This window comes from Pelecanus crispus, chromosome 2 (genome assembly GCF_030463565.1).
Source record: "Pelecanus crispus isolate bPelCri1 chromosome 2, bPelCri1.pri, whole genome shotgun sequence".
Lineage (NCBI taxonomy): Eukaryota > Metazoa > Chordata > Aves > Pelecaniformes > Pelecanidae > Pelecanus > Pelecanus crispus.
Window position 1 is genome coordinate 102938048 of NC_134644.1, and position 21744 is coordinate 102959791.

At 42.3% G+C, this 21744-nt stretch overlaps 1 protein-coding gene across 1 annotated transcript in view; it reads left to right on the top strand.

The window, feature by feature from the left end:
- Positions 1-1733: 1733 nt before the first annotated feature.
- The window catches only part of LOC104027134 (poly(rC)-binding protein 3), a 49952-nt gene continuing 29941 nt past the window's right edge, over positions 1734-21744 (top strand). The window contains 4 exon segments of the mRNA XM_075728116.1: positions 1734-1811; positions 13522-13545; positions 13643-13675; positions 16799-16915. Coding sequence (XP_075584231.1) covers positions 1734-1811; positions 13522-13545; positions 13643-13675; positions 16799-16915 — 252 coding nt within the window.

Here is a 21744-nt window from a genome sequence, read left to right on the forward strand (position 1 = left end):
CAGCTATCAGAGGAGTCACTTTCTGGGGTAGTCTTCAGATAATACACAGAAGGCAAAATGCGTAACGAGGGGAAATGACAGTCGGCAGATTTAAGCCAGATAAAATGGAGCACTTTTTCCCGCACTAATAATTAATCTGTGAGACCAGAAGTTTTGGAGGCCAGATGTACAGATTCAAGAAGGGATTAGACAAATTCATGGAGGAGCGGTCCCCCAATGGCTATTGCAAATGCTGGTCCAGGTGCGGTCTCCCAGAAGACCCTGAATCGCTGGTTGCTGGCAGCTCAGCAAGTCTGTCAGGGCTGACTTCATCCATGTTTCTTGTGCTCTTTCTTTAAGCATTGCTGTTGACTTCTCTCGCACATAACGTGCTCAACTATGATGGGCTTTACGTTGGTCTAGTATGTCAATGCTTAGTGGCTCTTACGATGGAGTTTAATCTGTTGATTAAACAGTCTGCATGACACTACCTCCGGCATTTTTAGGGGGATGATCTCATAGGTCCCTCCAGTAGTTTGGTCCCATGCCTGAGCAGTTTTTGCCTTCCACCCCAGTGAGACGCTGCTGTACGCTCTGAGCCACAAAATAGTTGTCCCTAGGGGTGCTCATTAGCCAGTGCCCAAGCTAGCCAAATTTCTGGGAAGCTCCAAGATGTGAAGCTAATAGGGTTGTCATCAATAAGAGATGGTTACTGAGAGACGTGATGTCTGTTTAAGGGGTTTATGCTCTGTAAGATAGGCCTGAAAAGGACAAAACCAAGTAAGGAGTCTCTAAGCCTTTTCTACTGTGGAATTTGCCTGCCTTTGGTAATATTCCTTCCTGCCCCTATTTTTGTTTGTACTGATAAATGTCCTTGCATTAATAAACTCATAATGCATCTTGTTTATCCCTTCAAAGCGAGCCCTTGCAGCTTTCATTAGCATTTTTAGGATATTTATGGCTTTGTAAATGACTGAAAATCTGCAATTTGTCATTAGGAATTAAGAAAAATCTTCCTTCTGCTTAGGGCTGAAGCTCAGCTTTGGCCTTCAAGGGACTGAGCCACCTCTGGGCCTGGTAGACAAAAACAAAGTCAGACAGTGCCCAGATTTACAGCAGCAAGTGTGGCTCTTAGTTACTCAGATGTCTTTGATAATGTGTCATCCGCTGTTGCTGGCAGGGATCAGTGTTTAGGCCCAGAATTAATTTCTCTCTAGCTGGAGAGAAACCAAAAAATATTTATTCTGCAAGAGGGGGGAAAGAAAAAAAAAAAAGAGAAAGAGGTAGTGACAACGAGAGAAATTAAAACAGCACCAGGCACGTGTAAAAATGCATATATATATTGCATATATGCACATACACATTGCATATAACAGAGAGCAAGTGCTCTTCAGAAGAAAACATTGTATTTCACTCTTGTGCTCTGTACTTTCAGCTTCGAAATACAGGAAGTTAAAAGGATTTTTAAGGTTTCAGAAAGGAGTTTATCTTGTAATTGGTGAAGGGCTAAAGAGTTGGTTGGGGAGGGATAATAATTAAAGGAGCTTTTTCAGCACTAAACTGTAGTCCAGAAAAATCAAAGGGAGGAATGTTAATTGGTTTGTACAACATGATATTCTCGGTTCAGAGTAGCTTCAGCCACTCAATGGTACTTTTTCTTTTTCTCTCTCTCTGTCTTCATAGGTTGATTAAGTGAATAGAGAAAAAAAAAAAAACACGAAGCTGCTTTCAAGTATTGAAGATACAAGGCCAGGATGAACACGAAGGACACAAAAGTGACTGAAGGAGGTCTCAATGTCACACTTACCATACGCCTTCTCATGCATGGCAAGGTGAAGCATTTACGGTTGCCACAGCAGTTGCCTGTGTATTGAGCGAGTGTGTGCAGTTACCATCAGAGCCAGAGACAGTGGCATTGACAGAGGGTCTGCTCCTCCTCCTCCGACCTGAATCAAAAGCACCATTGCCATGACCGAAAAATCACCCCCTGCCTTTCAAGGCATCACACTTAAGTTTGCACTGCAGCCCGAGTTCACTGGAACAAACCCTGCCTGTAACAAACCCGTTTTGAGCAGATCCAGCGGAAAAAAAAAAAAAAAAAAAGAGTTCTTTCATTGACAGTTAGCCAAATTAGGCAGACCCTCGCGTAAGGCTGACCTGCATATGGCTCGCCTTTCTCATCATTTGCTGGATTTTGCAGGGGTGTTTTAGGATACCAGACCATTGACTTGGGTGAAACAATTGCCACAGAATTACTGTCTATTTCTGTTGAATGCAAATGGGATAGTTCTTCGTTATTCTGATGTAGCATCTTATTAGAGTGAACTCCCTGATATACCAAGCATTCATCCAGGTCCCCTGCGGGTTTGTTTTGGAAGGTTGACTGTCATTTAGTTTCTGTCCAGCGCAGCACTTAAGCATGCGGATAAGTGTGAAATCTGTGCCATAGACAAAGAGCCAATTCAGTATTGTCAGACTTAACAGTCTGATAGCCGTTTATTTCACGTTGCCAGATCACAAAATGGGCTTTTAATTAAAAAACACATTTCATAGGTTTGTTTGTCTTATTTGCATCAGGCAACACCAGGCATTTTTAGTCTTAATGAATGAATGTTATTTAAAGGAGATGGTTTTGGCTCGCTCTTAACAAGGGACAGTGAATGTATATGTATAATTTTGGAGATGAAATTTGTATATATAAATCTAAAAAGTATTCTTACTCCTAGAATTTAATTTAATACCTAAAAATACATTTACATTTTAAAACAGTGCATGCTTTCAACCTATGCCATGAACACATATGTGATATACCCATAGCACATGTAAGAGACTAAGGTGTCTCCCTCTGTATTTTACTTCTGGAGCTGCTAAGAAGTATGAGGGGGTACAGTTCAAATTTGCAAATTAAAAAGCTCAGAAGTTAGGTTATGTCAGATCAAATTATGTATTTTCTCAGAAATGATCCAACCATTTTGTTTGATTTCCCCGCCCCCCCAAAATAACTCCGCTTCAGGCAGGCATCTGGTGTGTAAAATCTACATCTTAAATAGGGATCTGTCAAACAAATTTAATAACAGCCTCTCTTACCAAACCCACCTAAAATCTGTGCGCATGTCTGCACTTAAAATTAGGTCTTAGGGGTTGATTCTACTGGATTCTGGTCCCAATCCAGACAAACATTTGAATACATCCTTATCCTGGTGGGTATAAGTAGCCCTACTGGTTTCAGTCAAATTCCCATGTGCTTAGGTGTCCTTTGCTCTGCTTCTTTTAGAGTCATGCCATTAAAGCAAAAACCAAACATTTGTCATTCTCAGGACATTTTAGTTAAACTGTGGGCTAGGGGTTTTTTGAAACAAAAGATATAGTAATCAGAAATGAAACTGGAAAAAGCTAATTTCTGTGTTAAACATCAATGATTGTGTGTGCAGCCACTTTTAACAGTAACAGATGTTATGTGTCCAATCTTCAATGCGTATGTAGCCCCAAGGGTCTAAATTAAACCCATAAAAGCTACAAAGTTCAAATTTTAAGTGGGAGTATAGCGTGCATCCTCAGTTAACAAGGCACGATGGGTATACTGTTAACTCTACTATGCTCTAATCATGTATCCTATTGTGCCTAAGTATTGCGAAGAGCACATTAAATCAGAATTTATTTTAGTGGTAAAAGTCAGACCCTTATGGTTTCTTTGATGTCATTTCTGTGATTTAGAAATGCTAATATAGAGGAATGAAGGATGCCTGAGTCAATATGAACTCGGTGTGAGGAGGTCACACTGAAAGCTGTATGTGCCTCTGCAAAAGAAGAAACATGTTTCTAGGCTCTTCCTTAAGATTTGTTGTGGTAATGACATTGGTGGAAATTGCTGATTTCTAATTAGTATTTCTAGACAAAACAATTAACTGAACCAGAGCTTGGGCTGTAAATAACTGGTCATAACTTGAAAGAGAAGAGGGGAATTAAAAAGTTGTTTTTAAAAATAACAGTAGCAAACTGGATTCAGTTAGGTAATTTAAAAGTAAAATAACTTTAAAGTTATTTATTTATTAGTGTGTTTCATGGAAATACAAGCGTCTGTCCCCACTAAGCTTAACTCTGTCTCTAAACCTCTATTAGCAGTGTACCTTTGCATAGGGAAAGTCTGTGTGCTTTGTGATATTTGCATTCATTTTGATTGAAAGTCCGTAACTTGTGCCTCTATGCTTAGTTACCTCAGCTGTAAATCCTGCAGACCTAGGAAATTTTCAGCGTGTACTTTTCATGTGATTTGTATAGGGGCTTTAAGTCAAGGGTGGACATCTTAATTATGCAATTAAGCTAAATTCTGTACCTGCAGACAGAGAAATCAGGATTTGTGTGAATGAACAGCCCTGTGCGAGAGGGTAGGGAACAGAAGATCTTTAACAACAACAACCAAAGCAAGTAGCAAAAATCAAAGAGAGCGTTAGTGTCTGGTGAAAGGAAAACGGATGGGAACAGTCCTGAGCTCCTTGAGAACCCAGGGCCAGAGCCTCTGTACGGGTAGGACACCTCTCATCAGCTTCTTTGCTTTATCTTGCTTTGGGGAAAGAAGAGGCTGAAGAAGAGGCTGAAGAAGAGGCTGAAGAAGAGAAAGAAGAGGTCCAGCAGAGCTGGGGTGGCCCCTTGGAGGGCCAGCTCAGCCGCTCCTCTGCAGCATAGCAAGACTTGGGAGCAGCTGGCTGGCCACGAGGCACGGCACAGCCTTGATTTTCTCGAGGCAGAAAATGTGATGTTAAGGGAGGGCAACAATTTTTTTTTATCTGTGGAAGCAGCAAAAAAGCTTGTGCAGGCCCAGCAAAAAGCTCACCGCTGTGAGGTATAAAAGGTTAACCTCTGGCTAAACGTTTGCAGGGCCCGGTATGAAAGGCGTCCTCCTGAGCCGGGACTTCAGAGGGTGTGTGATGGTGTGAGATGAAAAGCCTGATTTTCATCTTGCGCCGTGTTACATCAGTAAAAAAGTTACGATAGTGTGACAGCCCGGAAGAGAAACCAGGAGCAATACAAAACATTTGTCAAACTTTCTTGCAGTGAATTAGAGGGCAGGTGTTAGGGAGTGCACTACAAGGGCAGTGCTCAGATGTTCTTCACATCCACAGGGAAGCAACTGTATCTGTTTGCAGGGGATTTTAAAAGCAAAATTAGGAAAAACCTCTTATGCGGCTGTGTGAGGAGGGGAGGAGGCTGCCGGGCATGCCACAGCATCCATCACTGGAGGTTTTTAAGGACAAGTTAGACATAAATGAATATATCCCATAAAGCTGCCATGGGCCTGCAGCCTCTGCTGCCCGGGACCTTTTTGACTGAGTTACTTGAATGCTGCTCTGGAGAGGGCAGGAACTGAAGAGCCTTTTGAAGCATGTGCAGGAGCTGGACATACATATTAAATAATGCAGAGATGCATTTTCATCTTTTATTAATGAGAAAGATGAACCGCATTAAGGCATGAAGCTGTTTTATGCATTTCAGTAGAGAAGAACAGGGAATATGGGCTGGGGCTCTTTGCATTGCCCTACTTCTGTATTTTCCATCTAATCCCTGCTGTTTCTTGAAGTAAAATAAGTAAAATGACTGTGTAGGGCAGAGATGTGAATGGGTACAGATATTTATTACCTTTGCTTCCAAAGTAGACTTTCTAGGCAGGATTAGAATATTGTAGGGATTCCAAGATTTCTGCTTCCAGCGAAGGCAAAAATGGCAGCATTTACCCAGATCAGATCAACATTTTCGAAGGGCTTTTGGAACACAAATTGAGCGTGTGTGCACTCGTGTGTGAGCAGTCCCCAGCTCTCAGAGCTCTCTGTAAGGAGAGGCAGAGCTCGGGCTCCAAAAGAAACGTGCCTGTCACTTTTTCTTACTTTTTTAGTTTTTGTCAAAATCAAACTTCTTTTGGCTGTCTGCATGTTATAACATTTTTGATGGAGCTTGATGTTTCTTTCTTATCATTCCTTGCTCAACTTTCGCTGAATTTCTTATTCCCATGACTTGTGGCTGGGATTTTTTCTTGCTTACTGCCACAGGTAATGAGCTTGCAAGATTGTGGAAAATCATAGCCTTGCCCACAGGTCTCTGCCAACAGACCTTAGTACTTGACATCTGCAGTGCTCTTGTTCTAGTTTTGCTCATTTCATGCCCAGAAAGAAAGAACTCTTGAAAAAGCACCTACTTTGACTATACTGGATAATGATTACATGTTTTTGGACTGGTTTGGATTTGTACACAGCCAGTGTTAACAGGCTGATTAAGACCCTAGAGACTCACCATTAAAGGTTAATTTTAAATGTGGATGGTAAAGAGACTGTGGTGGTAGAGAGATGTTAAATTTCAGGAAAGCAGCTTAATGAGATTTAAAAGTTGGGTCCATGAGGTGGAACAGGAGAAAGTGTTCAAACGTGCCAGCATGGAAAGGGCAGCAGGGTCACAAATCCACTTTGGTCTCCATCTCGTAGTGGTGGCGCAGGAGTCTCTGCTTCCTCCCTCCAGTACAAACCTGCAGGACAAAAAAATGCATCATTTCCAAATGCACTGCGTGAACGTGTACATCGATGAAACCATACTAGGTGCAGTGAAGTCTGCAAGAAACCGAAGTAGAATATATTAAATATTGAGTCTGAGGAAGCTTTTAGAGAAAGGGGAAGGAGTTCAGAAATAGAAAACAAAATGGATTAATAAAGTCAGATGGTTAGGATGGTTAGGAAGAACAAGGAAATAATTTACAGGTAGAATGAAGGAGGGAAGGGAAAACTGGCAGGGAAGTAGGACTCTTGCCAAATACTGGGAGGTGTATATTGGAGAGTTGAGGCAATTAACTGGAGAAGGTAATTTAGAAGATACATGTTCAGTGAGAGAAGGAAATCTGGAAAGCATAAAAGACTGAAAGGCATCAGATGTGGCAGTGTCTAGAGAGTGGCACATTTGGGATATGCTGGGTTGGAGAGAAAAGCTGTTGCAACAAAAGCATATGCAATTTTGGATGTATAGCATTGGTGTGTCGTGGGGCAAAGAGATGGTAATTACCTTACTGTTCTTCTGGCAAAATCACACCTGCGGTTCTGTGCTCAGCAGCAGGCGCCACCTGTGTGAGTGATGTTGAAGACTGAGCAGAGGGGGAATTCGCAGAAAAATAACAAAGTTTTAGGAGGCTGAGGAGACTGCGTCTAGCTTTCTTCAGACATTCTCATAAATACCTGGAGAGAATAAATACGAGTGTAATGGAGCGTCGTCATTTTGAATGATACAAGTGCTTGTGGCTGGAAATAATGGGATAAAATATATTTTTGAAAATAAATCCTAATAAGGAAATCCCAAGAGAAATGCCTGGTATTGGGATTTTTATGAGGTTCTGGAAGCCCCCTAAGCAGATTTTAAACACGTCTGGGGAAAAGCAGCACATGTGCTATGTAGAATGCATAGTCTGCATTGATGGAGGAAAGATATGATGACTGAGTGGAGCTTTTCCTTCCCTGATACCATTTGCTCAATTATATTTTTCTCATAGTTTCAGCAGTAGTGAACTAGAAAAATATACCTGCAGTCAAATGTTCGGGTTTGGACAAAACCCTGTGAGTGACTTGATTTTTAAAAGCTAAACTACCAGTACTTACAGCTTAATTTTAGATGCCCTGAGGAACTCTGTCTCCCAATGGTTTCAGCAGGATCAGTGGGTGCCTTGTGGCTGGTTACAGCGGACTTGCATCCAGCTTCAGTGGTGACTTTCAGACATGTTGGTGATTGTTTTATGATGCTCTATAGAGATTCTTTTACAAGGAAAAGAAAAAAAAATTAGACTCATTAAGGTGATTATTCACACTTAACAGCTCAAATATAGACAGAATAAAATCATGGAGAAAATTGCCGTTGTCATCAGTACAGATAATATAGTTTTAGCATCAGGGATTTCTTTTAGTGGCCACTGTTTTGTGCCTGCTTAATTGCACCCAGAAAGATTGTAAAGCAAGCACAGAAATAATTTCTCCCCATCTTGAAGGTAATGCCCTTCTCCTTTCCCATTTTTTTCTTTTATTCTTTACTTGTTAAAATAGAGCATACAACAAAGTAGCTTTAAGAATAACCTTTTCAGTAATTTAATCCAAGCTGCAAAATGCCAACCAAGCCAATGTTCTTTCTAGTTTCCACGAACACTGTCAGGGTATTATGAGGATTGACTGTCCTGCCTATTGCTATTATAGTTCTTGTTTTGGTTTTTGCATTACTGTGGTACCTAAGAGCTCTAGTCATGGAACAAAACTCTATGTGCAAATACACAAGATGGATCTCCTCTTAGTGTGTTCACACTAACAGCTGAGTTTCTCACCAGCCTAAAAGATAAAGGATAGAAGTCTTTTCCCCCAGACGCTGGGCACTCTATGTCCCCAAAAACAATCTCCTAGCCGAATTTTCCCACTTCTGTCAAACAGAATCTCCTCATCAGACCACAGCTGTAATGAACTGAGATTGCAGAAGGCACACGCCCTACTCAGTGCTGCTGCTTTGGCATCGCAGGCAGAGGGACAAGCGAAGGGACAGAACTGGATTTTGGCTTGGTTTTTTTGGGGAAGGCTGGGAGCCTTTTGGCGTGAAATTGAATGTAAATTACTTACTCATCTGCTATCAAAAAGCAAATAAGAAATGCGCATTGGCACAGCTGCCCAAAAAATGGTAGATGGACCTGCAGAAGACGCTGGCACCTCCATCAGAAAGACCATAATTTGAAGGTTTCCTCATATACTACCAATTTATTAGCATGAGATCTGTCTCAGTAAGGGCTTGGACTGCAGTGTCTTACTAAATTAGGGCTGTTAGCATCAGACAGTGACTACTGAAGCATCGCCTAGGACCATGAGATCTGCTGTGTCGGTGAGGCTAATCCCACGTAACCCCAGAACACAAATCAGACTCTCAGTTTGTCCGAGGCAGCTGTTTGTTCCCTGAGGTAGACATGTTGCAACATGTTTCACAAAACTGGCTAAGACTTTTTTCCCAGCCTTTGAAAAATGCTGATGCCCCACATCATGATGGTTAGTCAATAAATCAATCTGAAGTTGATCAGAAAACAGCAAATAGTTCAAGAGTTATTAGTATATTCTAGTAGGCAATTATTTGCCAGAACAGCTAAATCAAATTCCTGTCTGATCTGCACTGAGGCTAAATTTGACATCAGCTGTAGGATTCCTCATGCCAAACTTCAGGTATGTCAGTGTCAGTCTAGACTTCTTCTACTGCAGATGGAGAAAGACGAAGCCCTTGGGAGTAGACTTCTCCCCTCCTATTTTAGGAACAAAACGTCCTCTGTTATCTCTCTCCCCGGACTCTAGAGGAGGCTGTGTGCCTGGCTTGCGCTAGACTCCTAACTTTTAATGAACTGATGATGTAGGTGACAAACATCCCATCCCTTCAGTCTTACGCAGTTAACTACAGCACAGTTTGGTATCTGGTAGATTTAGAAACATTTTCTGAAGAAGATAAAGCCCTCAAAGTAACCTTGGCTAGAAACATTGGTAAAACTTGAGTGTCATAAAAAATTATGTTAGGTATCTCATTAAGCACTAAACATAATTTAGGGTGATATAAGAATCTATATGAAACAAATATTGGACCGTATAAAGGAACATTAAAGGTTTGATGAAGTAGCATTGGTAGTTTGGAGAATGAGGTGTAAAGAGTCTTCCGATTTGATCTGTAGCTGAAGCAGGTTTCTCATCATAATTAAAGACATGATCTGTTGTTACCAGTACTTATGGGAGCTTTCCTAGAAACAGCTAAGGTCCAAAAGAAGTCTGAAGTGAGCTGTTCAGAACCATTCTAGATTTTAATTTTTTTAGTAATTTGTATGGATCAAAAATTGTGGAAAAACTAGGAATATCTATGTGAAGTTAATGCTTCTCTCTCCCCCTGCGCCCTTCCCTCACCTTTCCAAGCAGAATCCCAGCTCCTAGTGCAGGGGGAGAGGTGACTTTTGCTTGGATGTTTTGAAACTGCCTCCTTAAAGAATAAGCTTTATTTATATTCACCCTTTGAGGGGAAGGTTTGAAGTACTCCATAGCAATACAGTGATATTTGCTAGCATGTTCCAAGGAACTGGTCATCAGTCTCATCGAAGTATTTTTTCTCAGTGGGATTCACACTGTTCGTTCGCTCCATTCTTCAGCAGCTTGTACTTGTTGGTAATAACGAGGTGATGATCAGTCAGGTAGAATTCCTGTCCCCACTGAAATCAATAGCAAAACTCCCACAGACTTCAGTGGAACAAGAAGCTTGAGAATCCTAGTATTTTATGCTCTACTCTGCTTGTTTAAATACTCCCAGTTTCCTTGTTTGAAATGGACCATCTTTTTTTACTGGGGCTACGAACAATATATTGCTTTTCTGTTTCCAAGTAAAAGTATCTTTTTCTGTTTCCAAGGAAGGTGTCTTTGTACTTACAAGCCATGATCCATCCACACATTTCTGAAAGAACATCATCTGTCATTAAGACCCAGGATGATCAAATGGAATGGGACAGATTTCATACTAAGTGTATACTGGCAAGAGCCTTGCAGGTTCAAGACCAGGCCTACAGCTTCTAATGAAACTTCAGATACACAAAAACTGAAATTATACCACGGACTGAAATATGATTGCTTACCCATAGCAATTGAAACACAATACTCTCACCCATAGCAAAAGATCCTTCTACCTCCTAAGAATCTGTTTTACAAAAGAAATTATTTCTGAAAGCTGAGACTGAGAAGTGTGGAAAAAGTTTTCACGATAAAACTGCTGGATGTGCTGAGTGTACAGGTAGGAACTACTAGCCATGAGGGGTTCCCAAGGCTTATTATCATTGAGAGTCTTACTCCCTGTATTGTTTAATCCTGTTCAACAGTTACAGGCAGGTTGGCAGAGTTACAATGATAATATAAAAAAAAAAAGTAAGATCTTAAAAAATTTTGTAGAATGGGTGTCCCAAATTTGTGTCACTGCTAACAAAAAAGCTGCACCTCATCAGCCTACACAGCGTGCTGGTACGGCTGTCTCAGCCATGGGAAAAAGCATGACCTAAACCCACATATTAAGAGTCACAGGATAATTTGGTCACAAGACACAAAACTGCAGTGAGTCCACTTCATTCATTCCTCTTCTTACAGAGGTGCTTCTTTGCATTGTATGTGCAGATGTACAGATGTCTCACAGTCCCAGATAGACACAGGAAACTTTAGCAAGAACAGTCACACAGCTGTGTGACATGTAAAGGTCTACTGTACATCAGCCAGCAGAATTATAGGTTTGCAAAGCAGATACCTCTGGAAGATTTGCGATGCCTGTCTGCACAATGGAAGATTTGCAATGCCTGTCTGGACAATATCTGTTCTCTGGTCGGCATGTACAAGAGAGCAGAATCCCATCTTGGAAGAGAAGTAGGAAGGGAAATAAAAGAGAGAAATGGGAAACAGAAAAAGTAAAGTTTGAAAATAAACCTGGGAAGGGGCCTCGCTGGGTTGAGGAACTTTGTGGCTAGTTAGGCACTGACTTCAGTGGGTATAAGGCCATGCTTGAAGAATCACAGACCCATGGAGGTTGGAAGGGACCCCCAAAGGTCTCCAGTCTGACCTTCTGAATCAAGCAGATCCCATTGGAGCAGGTTGCTCAGGGCTTTGCCTAGGCTGGGTTTGGACACCTTTAAGGATGGAGACTCCACAGCTTCTCTGGGTATCTGTTCCGATGTCCAGCCATCCCTACGGTTAAAGTTTTTTTCCTCATATTGAGTAGGAATTTGATGTTGCAACTTGCGTTCCTTATTATATACTGCAATAAGATCCCCCCAAGTCTTCTCTTCCTAAGGGTGAACAAACACAGTTCTCAACCTCTCATGTGTCCTGTGCTCCGGTCCCCTGACCATCTTGTTGATCCTGCACTGGATTCACTGTCTGTCTTGTGCTAGGAGCCCAAAACAGGACACAGTCCTCCAGGCATGGCCTCACAAACACAAGGAGAAGGCAAGATTCATTTGCCCCAGCCTGCTGGCTACACTCTTGCTAATGCAGCCCAGCATTTGGTTGATCAGGGATGCACGGCTGATGCACTCATGTACTCATGTTGGAGTTGTGCGCTGGGACCCTTGGGACTTATTTGCCGAAGCCAGTTTGTATGTAACAAGTTTTTGCCCAGCTTGTCCTGCTGCATGAGCTTGTTCCATCCCAGACATGGGACTTTTCATTTTGTTGTACCCCCTGAGGTTTCTCTCAACCCATTTCTCCAGCCTGTCTAGGTGACTCCAAATAGCAGCCTGGTCTAGCAGTGTATCAGCTGTTCCCCCCAGTCTGGTGTTATCTGCAGACTTGCAGAGAGTGCAAAGGAACCATACATCAAAGTTCTTCATTGAGATACGTCGTCTTCTTACTGAGAAGTCTTTATATCTTGTGAGCATGCAGCTCAAGCACAAGCAGCTTCATATTATGAGCTTATAAATAACATACTGGTGAGAAATAGCTCTGTCGAGGTCATTGCAGGTGGTCCTCTACTGCAGGGTGAAGTTAGTACCACTTGATCAGGAGTCCATCATTGGATAGAGCAATGGAAGACAATTTCTTAAATCTTATTCTTTGAGCTGTGTTTCAGGGTGGGTCAGACTTAAGTATATAGGCTGAGGGAGGGAGAGGAAACTGTATATCATATGTCTGGGACAGATCAGCCGTGTGAGACAGCCTTTAACCATTGAAGCAGATTTCACAAGCGGAGTATAGGAGAGGAGCTTGTTCTCCTTTAGCTGGTCTCCTCTCCATCAGATGATTTCCAGTCTGATGTCACACATACGTGATTTGTGTAACATGTCCAGATTATTCATTTTAGAGGTATTAGCTTCATTTTTGCTACCTTTTGGTTTTTTGCACCGAGTTTTTAACCCTTGGGATGTTGCCAGAACTGCCAAATTGTTCCCCTATTCTATGTTCATGAGGACATTTCATAGTATTTTCTGTCCCTTCATGGAAGGTTGTAGGAGCCCAGTAGCAATTCCCAAATCCCTAAAAAGTGATTAGCGATTATTGTTCTGTAAGTGCTTAATAGGGAGATTAAGATAGGCCACCAGGTGTTTATGCAATAACACTCGGTAGCATGGAAATTCAGCTCTAGCTATTACATGGTGTAAAGAGGGTAAATGCGTGCCCTCAGAGAGATTGGCAATTATTTTGATGCTTGTATTGTATCCCATTTTCCCTAGCAGGTTGTGCAGTTCTATTATTTTTGAACTTTTCATTACCCGATAGGGTTTTATCTGTGTTTATAGTAGCAGGATTGGTCTGTAACCGCAAGATCAGTTTCTGTTAAAGGTATTTTTCTTGTGCAATCAGTAAGTTGCAAAGCCTCGTTTTTAGTCCGCCCCTTTGTATCTAACATGGCATATTTGTATACAGCAACAATGGAAGGGGGCTATGCTTCACATTGCAGGTTTGAAATAAGTGATAGTGAAATAGCTTAGGAGCAGAGCAAATGCTCTTCTGTAGTGAATCGTATCATTAACAGTGTCTTTTTTTTCTGTTTCAGGAGGTTGGAAGCATTATCGGAAAGGTCAGGAAATTACTTTCTCTCTTCATTTTCATGTCGAAATATTGTGTATCAGTTCAATTCATCAGCCCAGGATAACTTTTTTCTGTTTCTTTAACAGAAAGGTGAGACAGTTAAGAAGATGAGGGAGGAGGTAAGACAAGCCTTGATGTCTGTACTTGACTTTCTTTGCAGCTCAGAGAACAGGGAAATTCAGAGTGTACAGACCAATACTGCCATCAAGTGGACATCACCATTCTTTGCAAATGGTGGTGTATAAGTGTGGTGGCCTAAATTAAACATTGTTGTTAATGTAACCTCCTTATCACCACAGCAGTCTGGAGTCTTTCATTCCCATAGCAGTATGCCTGCTGCTGTCTTATCTCAGGAACAGCTTAGCTGGCGTGATTCTGTGCATCCAGACCGCTGTATCTTCCTTTAGCATACCAACATCGGTCCCGCACGTGGCTTGGCCTCCTGGTAGAGAGCTTCCAAAATCTGAAACCAAGCATTAGACTGATGCTACATAAAGTTTGAGGGTAGACACAAGCTTCAGCAGAGCTGGAGCTAGGCTTGCATGAGCCAAAGTATCCCTCTGCCATGTCTTGGGCAAAGCCTTAACTTTTTGTTGTTTTGCAGCTAGCTATGCATAGGATGTGGACAGGGTAGACATGCACACCTGCCATTCACATCCTTTTAAAAGGCTGTAAACACAAAAAGGCTAACTAAAACACGGCACTGCATAAACCTCAGTCTCCCCAGTGTCTGCAGGCTTCCTTCCCTGCCGCACAGCAAGCCACACTATCTTCTTGTGCCCAGGATTGTGCCCAGGCAGAGGTTACAGACCCACACTTGCCCTGCAAGGCAGCACATCTTACCTGGAGTTCCATGTAATTTTCTTTCTTTGAAGCAAGTGCTAAAAGCATAAGTCAAAAGACAAATCCTACTGTTTAAAACTTTAGGAGTGCAAAGTGTATAGAGGATGCCTCAAGAAAAGTCAATTTGGTTCTGGTAAATGTGCAGTACATTACTATGTCGGCTGCTTCGTTGTTTTATACACTGATAGAAGGTCTGTGGCAGGGAAATCTCAAAGTATTTGTAGTAAAGAAAATTGCAGAGATCCATCTTTAAATATACACAACAGCGAGTGCATTGTCAGGCTGACTGAGTTCAGAGCTTCTTTTTTGATGACAAGAGTTTTCACCCATGTTTTCACACATAAATACATTTGCTTAAAAAAAAATACAAGAAAAAAATGTTATTAAAAAATTATATAAATTGCATGCACAAAAGGGAAGCCATCATTGGAGAGTGCTCCTGACTTCTGAGGTAAACATCTCAGAGAAGAGTTATGATCCCTGGTTAGTTTTTCAAGATAAATATCAGATGTTCTTCTTCCACTCCTGAAAACCTACTGTCATGTACGCGTAGTCACAAAAGGCTTTGTTTGGTTGTTTTTTTAAAATAAAGGAATTATATACATCTTTATATCAGCACAGGACTAAGAGGCTATGTCTCCACATGACGATAACTTGGTCCTCCTTTAAATTACTGCCTTCTTCGGTACTTCTTTAAAAGCAAAATGCAACTTTATTTTTACTTTCCTGACAGATGTGGCAAGTTGCATGCCATCTTTATGGAATGAAATGCAACTCTGTCTTGCTCTGACATTAGGGAAATGTCAGAGACAACTTCGGGCCTAAAGAAAAGTACAAAAACCTCGGTCCTGTGCCCTGCAGTTGTTAACTTCCTACACAAATATGGAGGCCACCGCATAACATTTTAATTGCCATAGCTCGGCTTTGACCGGTCATCTATTGGAGGAGTAACGTCTGTGAATTTTGGCTGCCGCCGACCCACGGTGGAGCGATCTTTCAGCGACGCTCCCACGGCTCCGGTTTCAAAGGAAGTTTCAAAGCCGTGCTTTGCGTGAAGGCGGCCGCGGGCACCTCTGCCCGGCATGGCACCTGTCGCGCTGGCTGCCGGGCTGAGCCCCGTGTCCCCGGGTTCGCCTGTGCTGCTGGCAGCCAGACGTTGCCACCAGCCTAAACGAGCCCTGGGCCCTCATCTCCTTCCTGATCCAGGGCTGCTGTTTGATGAGGGCAAGTCCCACCCAGGTTGGCCTGTCAGAAGAAGTGCCTGCTGCCCTTTCTTATCTATGAACGCCTAGCGTGTCTGCCAGCCGAGTCCACGGCAGCAAGATTTTTCTATCAGTAGTGTTGGGTTTTTTTGGTTTGTTTTTTTTTTTTCTTGTTGTGTTTGGTTGCTGTCATATGGGGAAATACGCTATCTTGCTGTTGAGCAGCAGGATGCACGTGAATAAGGGCTCAGGCACACAGCACATCGGCTGATTCGTGGCAACCCCGAAGGCAAAGGGACAAATTAACCCAGATTATCCCACGTTTGCTACCGGCCCAGATCCTCGAGAAGGTCGATGCCTGTGGGTGAGTTGAGGCTCCAGTGACCTGCTGGACTGCATTAACTCATTTCCATGTCTAAAACTTCAGGGAAAGCATAGGGTGGGTCTTACCTGAACTGGCTTTGATCATTATCCGCGCCAAGATCCTCTTAAATGTATTTACATCTAGTTTAGGGGTTTTCTCTGCACTGCCGCAGTGGCATAAGGAGGACTAAGTATACCTGAGAGCCATGCTGGCTTGTCTCCAGGACTTAGGGTTTTCTTACTCCTTCCAACAGGCTCCTTGCCTTGAGGAGATAACACCATTACTGTTGCCTGTCCTACCGCTACTCCTTTAAAGGGTTGTTCAGTGCGTATTAATTGACTGCCTTCACACGAGACGCATCTATAAGGACCCTTCCCACAGTGCAAAGCAATGCTCCAGCTAGACAGGTCGAGCCCTGCCTTTGGGTCTCCAAACCGGAGAGGTGCATCTTTCCTGGGAGATGTTGATGCTCCCTGGAGACGACTGCCTCACCTGAAATTCTGCAGCTCCCGTCCTGTTAAGGTTAACCCCACAAGAGGGAAGGGAAAAGACTTGATTATGCAGTTATTTGCAACTTTGAGTTACAGAGACACTATTTGCATACTGTGATGAAGGCTGTGTAAGTGTTTACCCAGGCAGAATCCGGCTTCCCGCAGTTAGATGAATTTTTGGAGTGTGATCAGTTTATGCTGAAATTACATGATGTTGGGGCTGCAGTTGTAGGGGAGTGGATTAGATGCCTCAAGATATTCCTTCCCAAACCATATCCCTAATCCTACTTAGTTTGCTCCCTGGGAAGTGTAAATTTGAAAAATATTTGCTCTTTTTGACAGAGTGGTGCTCGAATCAATATTTCAGAAGGCTCCTGTCCAGAGAGAATTGTGACAATAACAGGCCCAACAGATGCAATTTTTAAAGCTTTTTCTATGATTGCACTAAAATTTGAAGAGGTAAGCAAATAAAATATGATTTTTTTTCTCTCTTCAAGTTGAAATACAAACACTATTTGAATCTTCTCATGTTTGCTTTAATGTTAAATATGATTTGTTTAATGTTCTATTTAATAGCAATGAAAGTGGTTGTATTTTTATAAATGCTTTTGGCAGTAACACTGAAGAAAAATAATGGGTCAATTTACAAGCTGTTTGATCATTTCTTTTGCTTTTTGGAGGCTTCAGGGAAAAGCAATTGCTTCTAGTAATGTGCACTAATGGTAGGAAAAATGTCTTGGAAAATTTCTGGTCCCATTGTGGGTTTGATTTGAAAAGAATAACTGCCTAACTTTTAGCTCTGTTTTTATATTATTCCATTTGGCATTGATATAAATTTTATATATGTCAAAATGAATATATAATCCATTCAACTAGAAAATTTTTATTTTAAAAACAAACTATATGATTACCAGTTGCCATATTTAAAGCTTGGCTTTTAAAATCAATTACAGGCACTAACAGTAAGTGAGGCAAGAGAGCACTCAATCTACTGTAGAATAACAGTTCTGTGCAGATACATACCTAAAGTGCTGGGATCTTTTCAAGTTTCATGGACCAATTATGATTAGATACGGTCACCACTTTAACGGGAAACCTCACAGAAAAGGCAGCAGGCTACAGAACATGAACCCTGGTCACACAGGAGAGGATTTAACTCCCTCAGCTTTCAAAAATCAGACGTCCAGTCCAGGCATCTCTCCTGTCCTCTGCGGAGAGACAGAGGCCCCTGCAGAAGGCAATTTACCTTCTGCTAAAGGAAGAGTCTGCAGATAGGTAGACTGAATCACCTGCAGCAGGAGAAAGGGGCTGTGTCTCTTCATCAGTAATTAAACTAAAGGGATTTTAATCCCCTTCTTACGAGTACTTATCTCTCCGAGACAGTGAGGTTAGTCTCCATCTCTCTCCATAGCACTGGGAGGTGCTGGCATCGATGGGGAACGTCAGCATGTGCCTTTATTTATCCATGGTGATTGTTCACAGTAACAGGACTAGAAAAGAGCTTGTGGGTCATCAGATGTGGTTGTCTTCTAGCATAAGCGGTGTATCTTGCATGATGACAGCATGATCAAGAACTAGTTAGATTTTTTCCTACTTTTTCCTGATATTGGATCCACAACCTCAGCTCTCTGATAAATAGACACCTTATCTTCGCTCCTCACCTAAATTTATTCATGAGCAGTTTATACAGCTTTGTTCCTGTGCCAGCACTGGCCATTATTTTGAATAATTCTTGCTTTTCCATCCCTGAGGATTGCCCTCTTAGACATATTTTTAGAAAACCAGTTTTATCCCCTCACACTCTTGCTTTTGCCAGAGTAAGTGAGCCAAGTCTTTCAGAGGATGCATTCCCCACCCCTCCCATGACTCTAGTAGTCCCTTTCTACCTTTTCCCAGTTACAGTTTGTGTTAAATGTATGTGTTAATTGTGGACAGGTTGCAAATGAAGTTCCACAAGGGCTTTCTTAATGGCGCTAACAGTCCTCTCTTCTGGCTATCACGCTAACATATCCCTACTGCTGCTGGAATTGCCTCACCTCCTACTAGTGTAATGTTTTGCACACAACCGTGCTGTGCCTGGCACGTATCCCCAGCTCCCTCTCAGGTGTTTTCAGTGGGAACCTCTTTGGTCTCGGCAGACATTCCTGTCAGCCCCCAAACAAATGACCCTTTTTTTTTACACTGCAAATGTTAATCCTATTTATATTTCTCCAATCCTTCATGGGTTTTCAGATCTTCCTGTGTAATATTCCAATCTTTCAATATGTTGATAAAACACCCTAGCTTTGTGGCATGGTATATTTTATAAGAACGCTGATTTTTTTTTCCTTACCAGTTATTAATGAGATAATAACAATTTTGAGGTTGAATCCTGCAGAACCACACATGTAATTCTCTCCAGCCCAATTTTAAAACCACCTGTTGTCATCGCCTTCTCAGCTTTATCTCCTGCCCATCTTGTACCAATCCTTGTTTCTTCTAGCTTAAGAGGCAGCTTCGTGTACCGCACCATACCCTCCAATCCACAGAGACCTGGAGAGAGCAGTCTCTCTGCTCTCTACACGAAAAGCATGCTCTGCTTAAGGCCTTATCCCGAAAAACGGTGAGGGAATCATTAGCAGAGATAATCCCTGCCAGTTCCCACCAAAACGAGTACCCACTGGAAATAACACTGCATTTCTCATCAACACATCGAACACTGCAAAGCATCAGATCCCCACCACCCAACACCACATTATCTTTGAAAGTGCTGTAGCTAGCAATAGGCAAAGAAATCTGATATTCAGGCATCTGACTGGATTTTATGCGTATTTACCCTTGTAGATTTTAGAGGGTAGTCTGGACTCTTCATGTGGATATTAGCAAAGGGGTATTGGCACTCCCTGCATATAAGGTACTACATTTATCTTCTGAAATACCTGTATTTAGTTTTAATATAATTGGCTTCTGGTATATTTAAAAGAACCAGTGGTAAAGAAAAAAGTCTCATATAATCAGTTAGGTTTCCTATAATTTTTCCTGTCAATAAAATGAAGTAACTGTAATACTTTGGAGGCAAAATAAATTACTGTTGCAGAAATTACAAATGAGCTAGCTAACAAATGTTGGTTTGCATGCATATCATTTTGTTGGAGATTTCTTCAGCCACTTAAAAAAATGAAAATCCCAGAGCAGACAGTGCCTGGCCCAGCTCTGGTTATTGCAGCTACCTTCAAACAGAACAAAAAAGATGCATGTGTGAGAATGATGGTTTGAGGGATTTTTTGGTATTTGTTGTGCATGTCCACATGAAGCATTTTGACATGAAACTCTTGAACCATTAATTTCAACCCTACACCTGTATAGCTGGGGATAAGCAGGTCTAGGAGGACATGGGGGCCCTGGAATGCTTTTCTCATGTTAGCCAAAATCTCGAAATGCGTCAGATAGAAAAAAAAAGATCTGGAGGAGTGTTCTCTGTGCAGTTGCTCTGCAGCCTTATATCACTCTGCTTTGACAACCTTCCTAATAAAAGTTGATTTTCTAGCAGCCTGATGATGAATTTACGAGCTAGGTAGGTAATCACTTCAACAACTGAAGTATTTACTTCAGAGCAAAAAGAGAGTTGTTAAAAACTGGCACTAACCCAGGCAGACCACTGGAGTTGCAAGAGAGGACATTTTAGAGCCGTGATTTCCAGGCTGGAGGCTGAGACCCAAGCAATGCAGCCATAAGTTCACTGGTGAGGGGAGCAGCTCTGGTTTTGGGTAGAAATACGCACAATCCACTGGAAGCACGTGGCAGTTAAGTGCTGGAAAAAACAGCAGGCAGAGCTCAGTGGTCAGACATTCTCCAAATAAATAAGAAAAAGTTTGGCAGAGTCCTTGTTCGTTTGCAAGCATTTATGAAGAAATTGCTCAGCTCTAGGAATAAGGAGGAGAGAAAGGCAAGGTGATAAAAGCAGTTGAGATGATGCCTTTTTGACAAATGCTAGCTCCTGCTGCTACAGCTAAGGTAAATCCTGTGGTGGTCATTACCAAGTAAGGAGCCACCTGACAGACTCGTCGTACTTGCTGTGGAAATTGGCAGGTTTAACATTTCATTTAGAAACCAGTAAAGAAGAATTTTGATACGTTTTTCCTGGGGGTTTGGCAGATTTCTGAGCTGCCAGGTTTGCTTGCCTTGGGAAGCCTGAGGCACCGTGACTCTGGCGTGGCCAGGAGCAAGGGGTGCTGCAAGGCTCCAGCACCGGGAGCTGGCTCTCCCAGTGCTTCCAGGCTCCCAGTTAGCCCGTCCTGGATGAGGAGCCGCCCAGGCGAGCGGGCACAAAGCCACGCAAGCTCCGGCTCCAGTGTCTGCCGCAGCCCTGAGGAAATGGATGCAGTGCCACAGAAAGTTAGAGGTTAAAGAAATAGGAATCTCCCAGTTTGAAAGAGGAGCGTTCTGTGAGAAAGTCTCCAGCCAGCCCTACTTGGGAGCCTGCCGTTCTGGAGGGGATATTTTTCTGCTCATTTCTCTTTTTTTAGGTTTTTAAGCTGGACTAACACCTTTACGCACTCCATGCTGCTGAGCCTGCGTGTTTCGATTTTGCTCTTTTTAAATGATGAGGAGAAAATAAAAAGAATAGCGGCTTCCAGTTTTTGTGAAGTGCTTTTGAAGGCAGTAAGTGCAGTGAAGGCTTTGAGGCCAGGCCACATATGATATAGTAGAAGTAGGAGACATTATCAGGGTCACGCTGGGTGGCTGAAGAGGGTTATTTACCTACATCTGGGTGATCGTATGCCTCCACCTGACACAAACATGATATAGTGAGATGACATCTTCCAGCTGAAAGATTGGCATGACTTGCATTTTGTTTCAGATACACGGGTGCTGCAAAATTCCGTTATCCTTCTCGCTTTATTTTGGATTGCAATCTCTCACTGACAAGGGCGCTAAGCAAAATGTGAGTTACTGGCTGGCAGAGGAATGATTTGATAGCTGTCTTGTGGCATGCAGCAATGCCTCATTCCGTTCAAGAATTTTTTTCTTCTCTTTTAAGCTAAGCAAGGTCACACTGAGCCATGTCTTTGACGGAAGAATGCTGCCACCACAAATGCAGAGGTACTGCAGGAATCAGTGCTGGTGCCACTGAGCTCCGGCACCGGTTCAACAAGGCGTGCAGAGTTGTTTAAAGTACTTTTTTTTTTTTTTTTAATTTGGGGTCCTGATCACACCATATAGGCACCTTTTTTTTTTAACAAGTGGTAGTCTTGATAAGTGAGAATATAGGCAATCACATCAGTTCTGTCTGCTGGAACTCTTGTTGC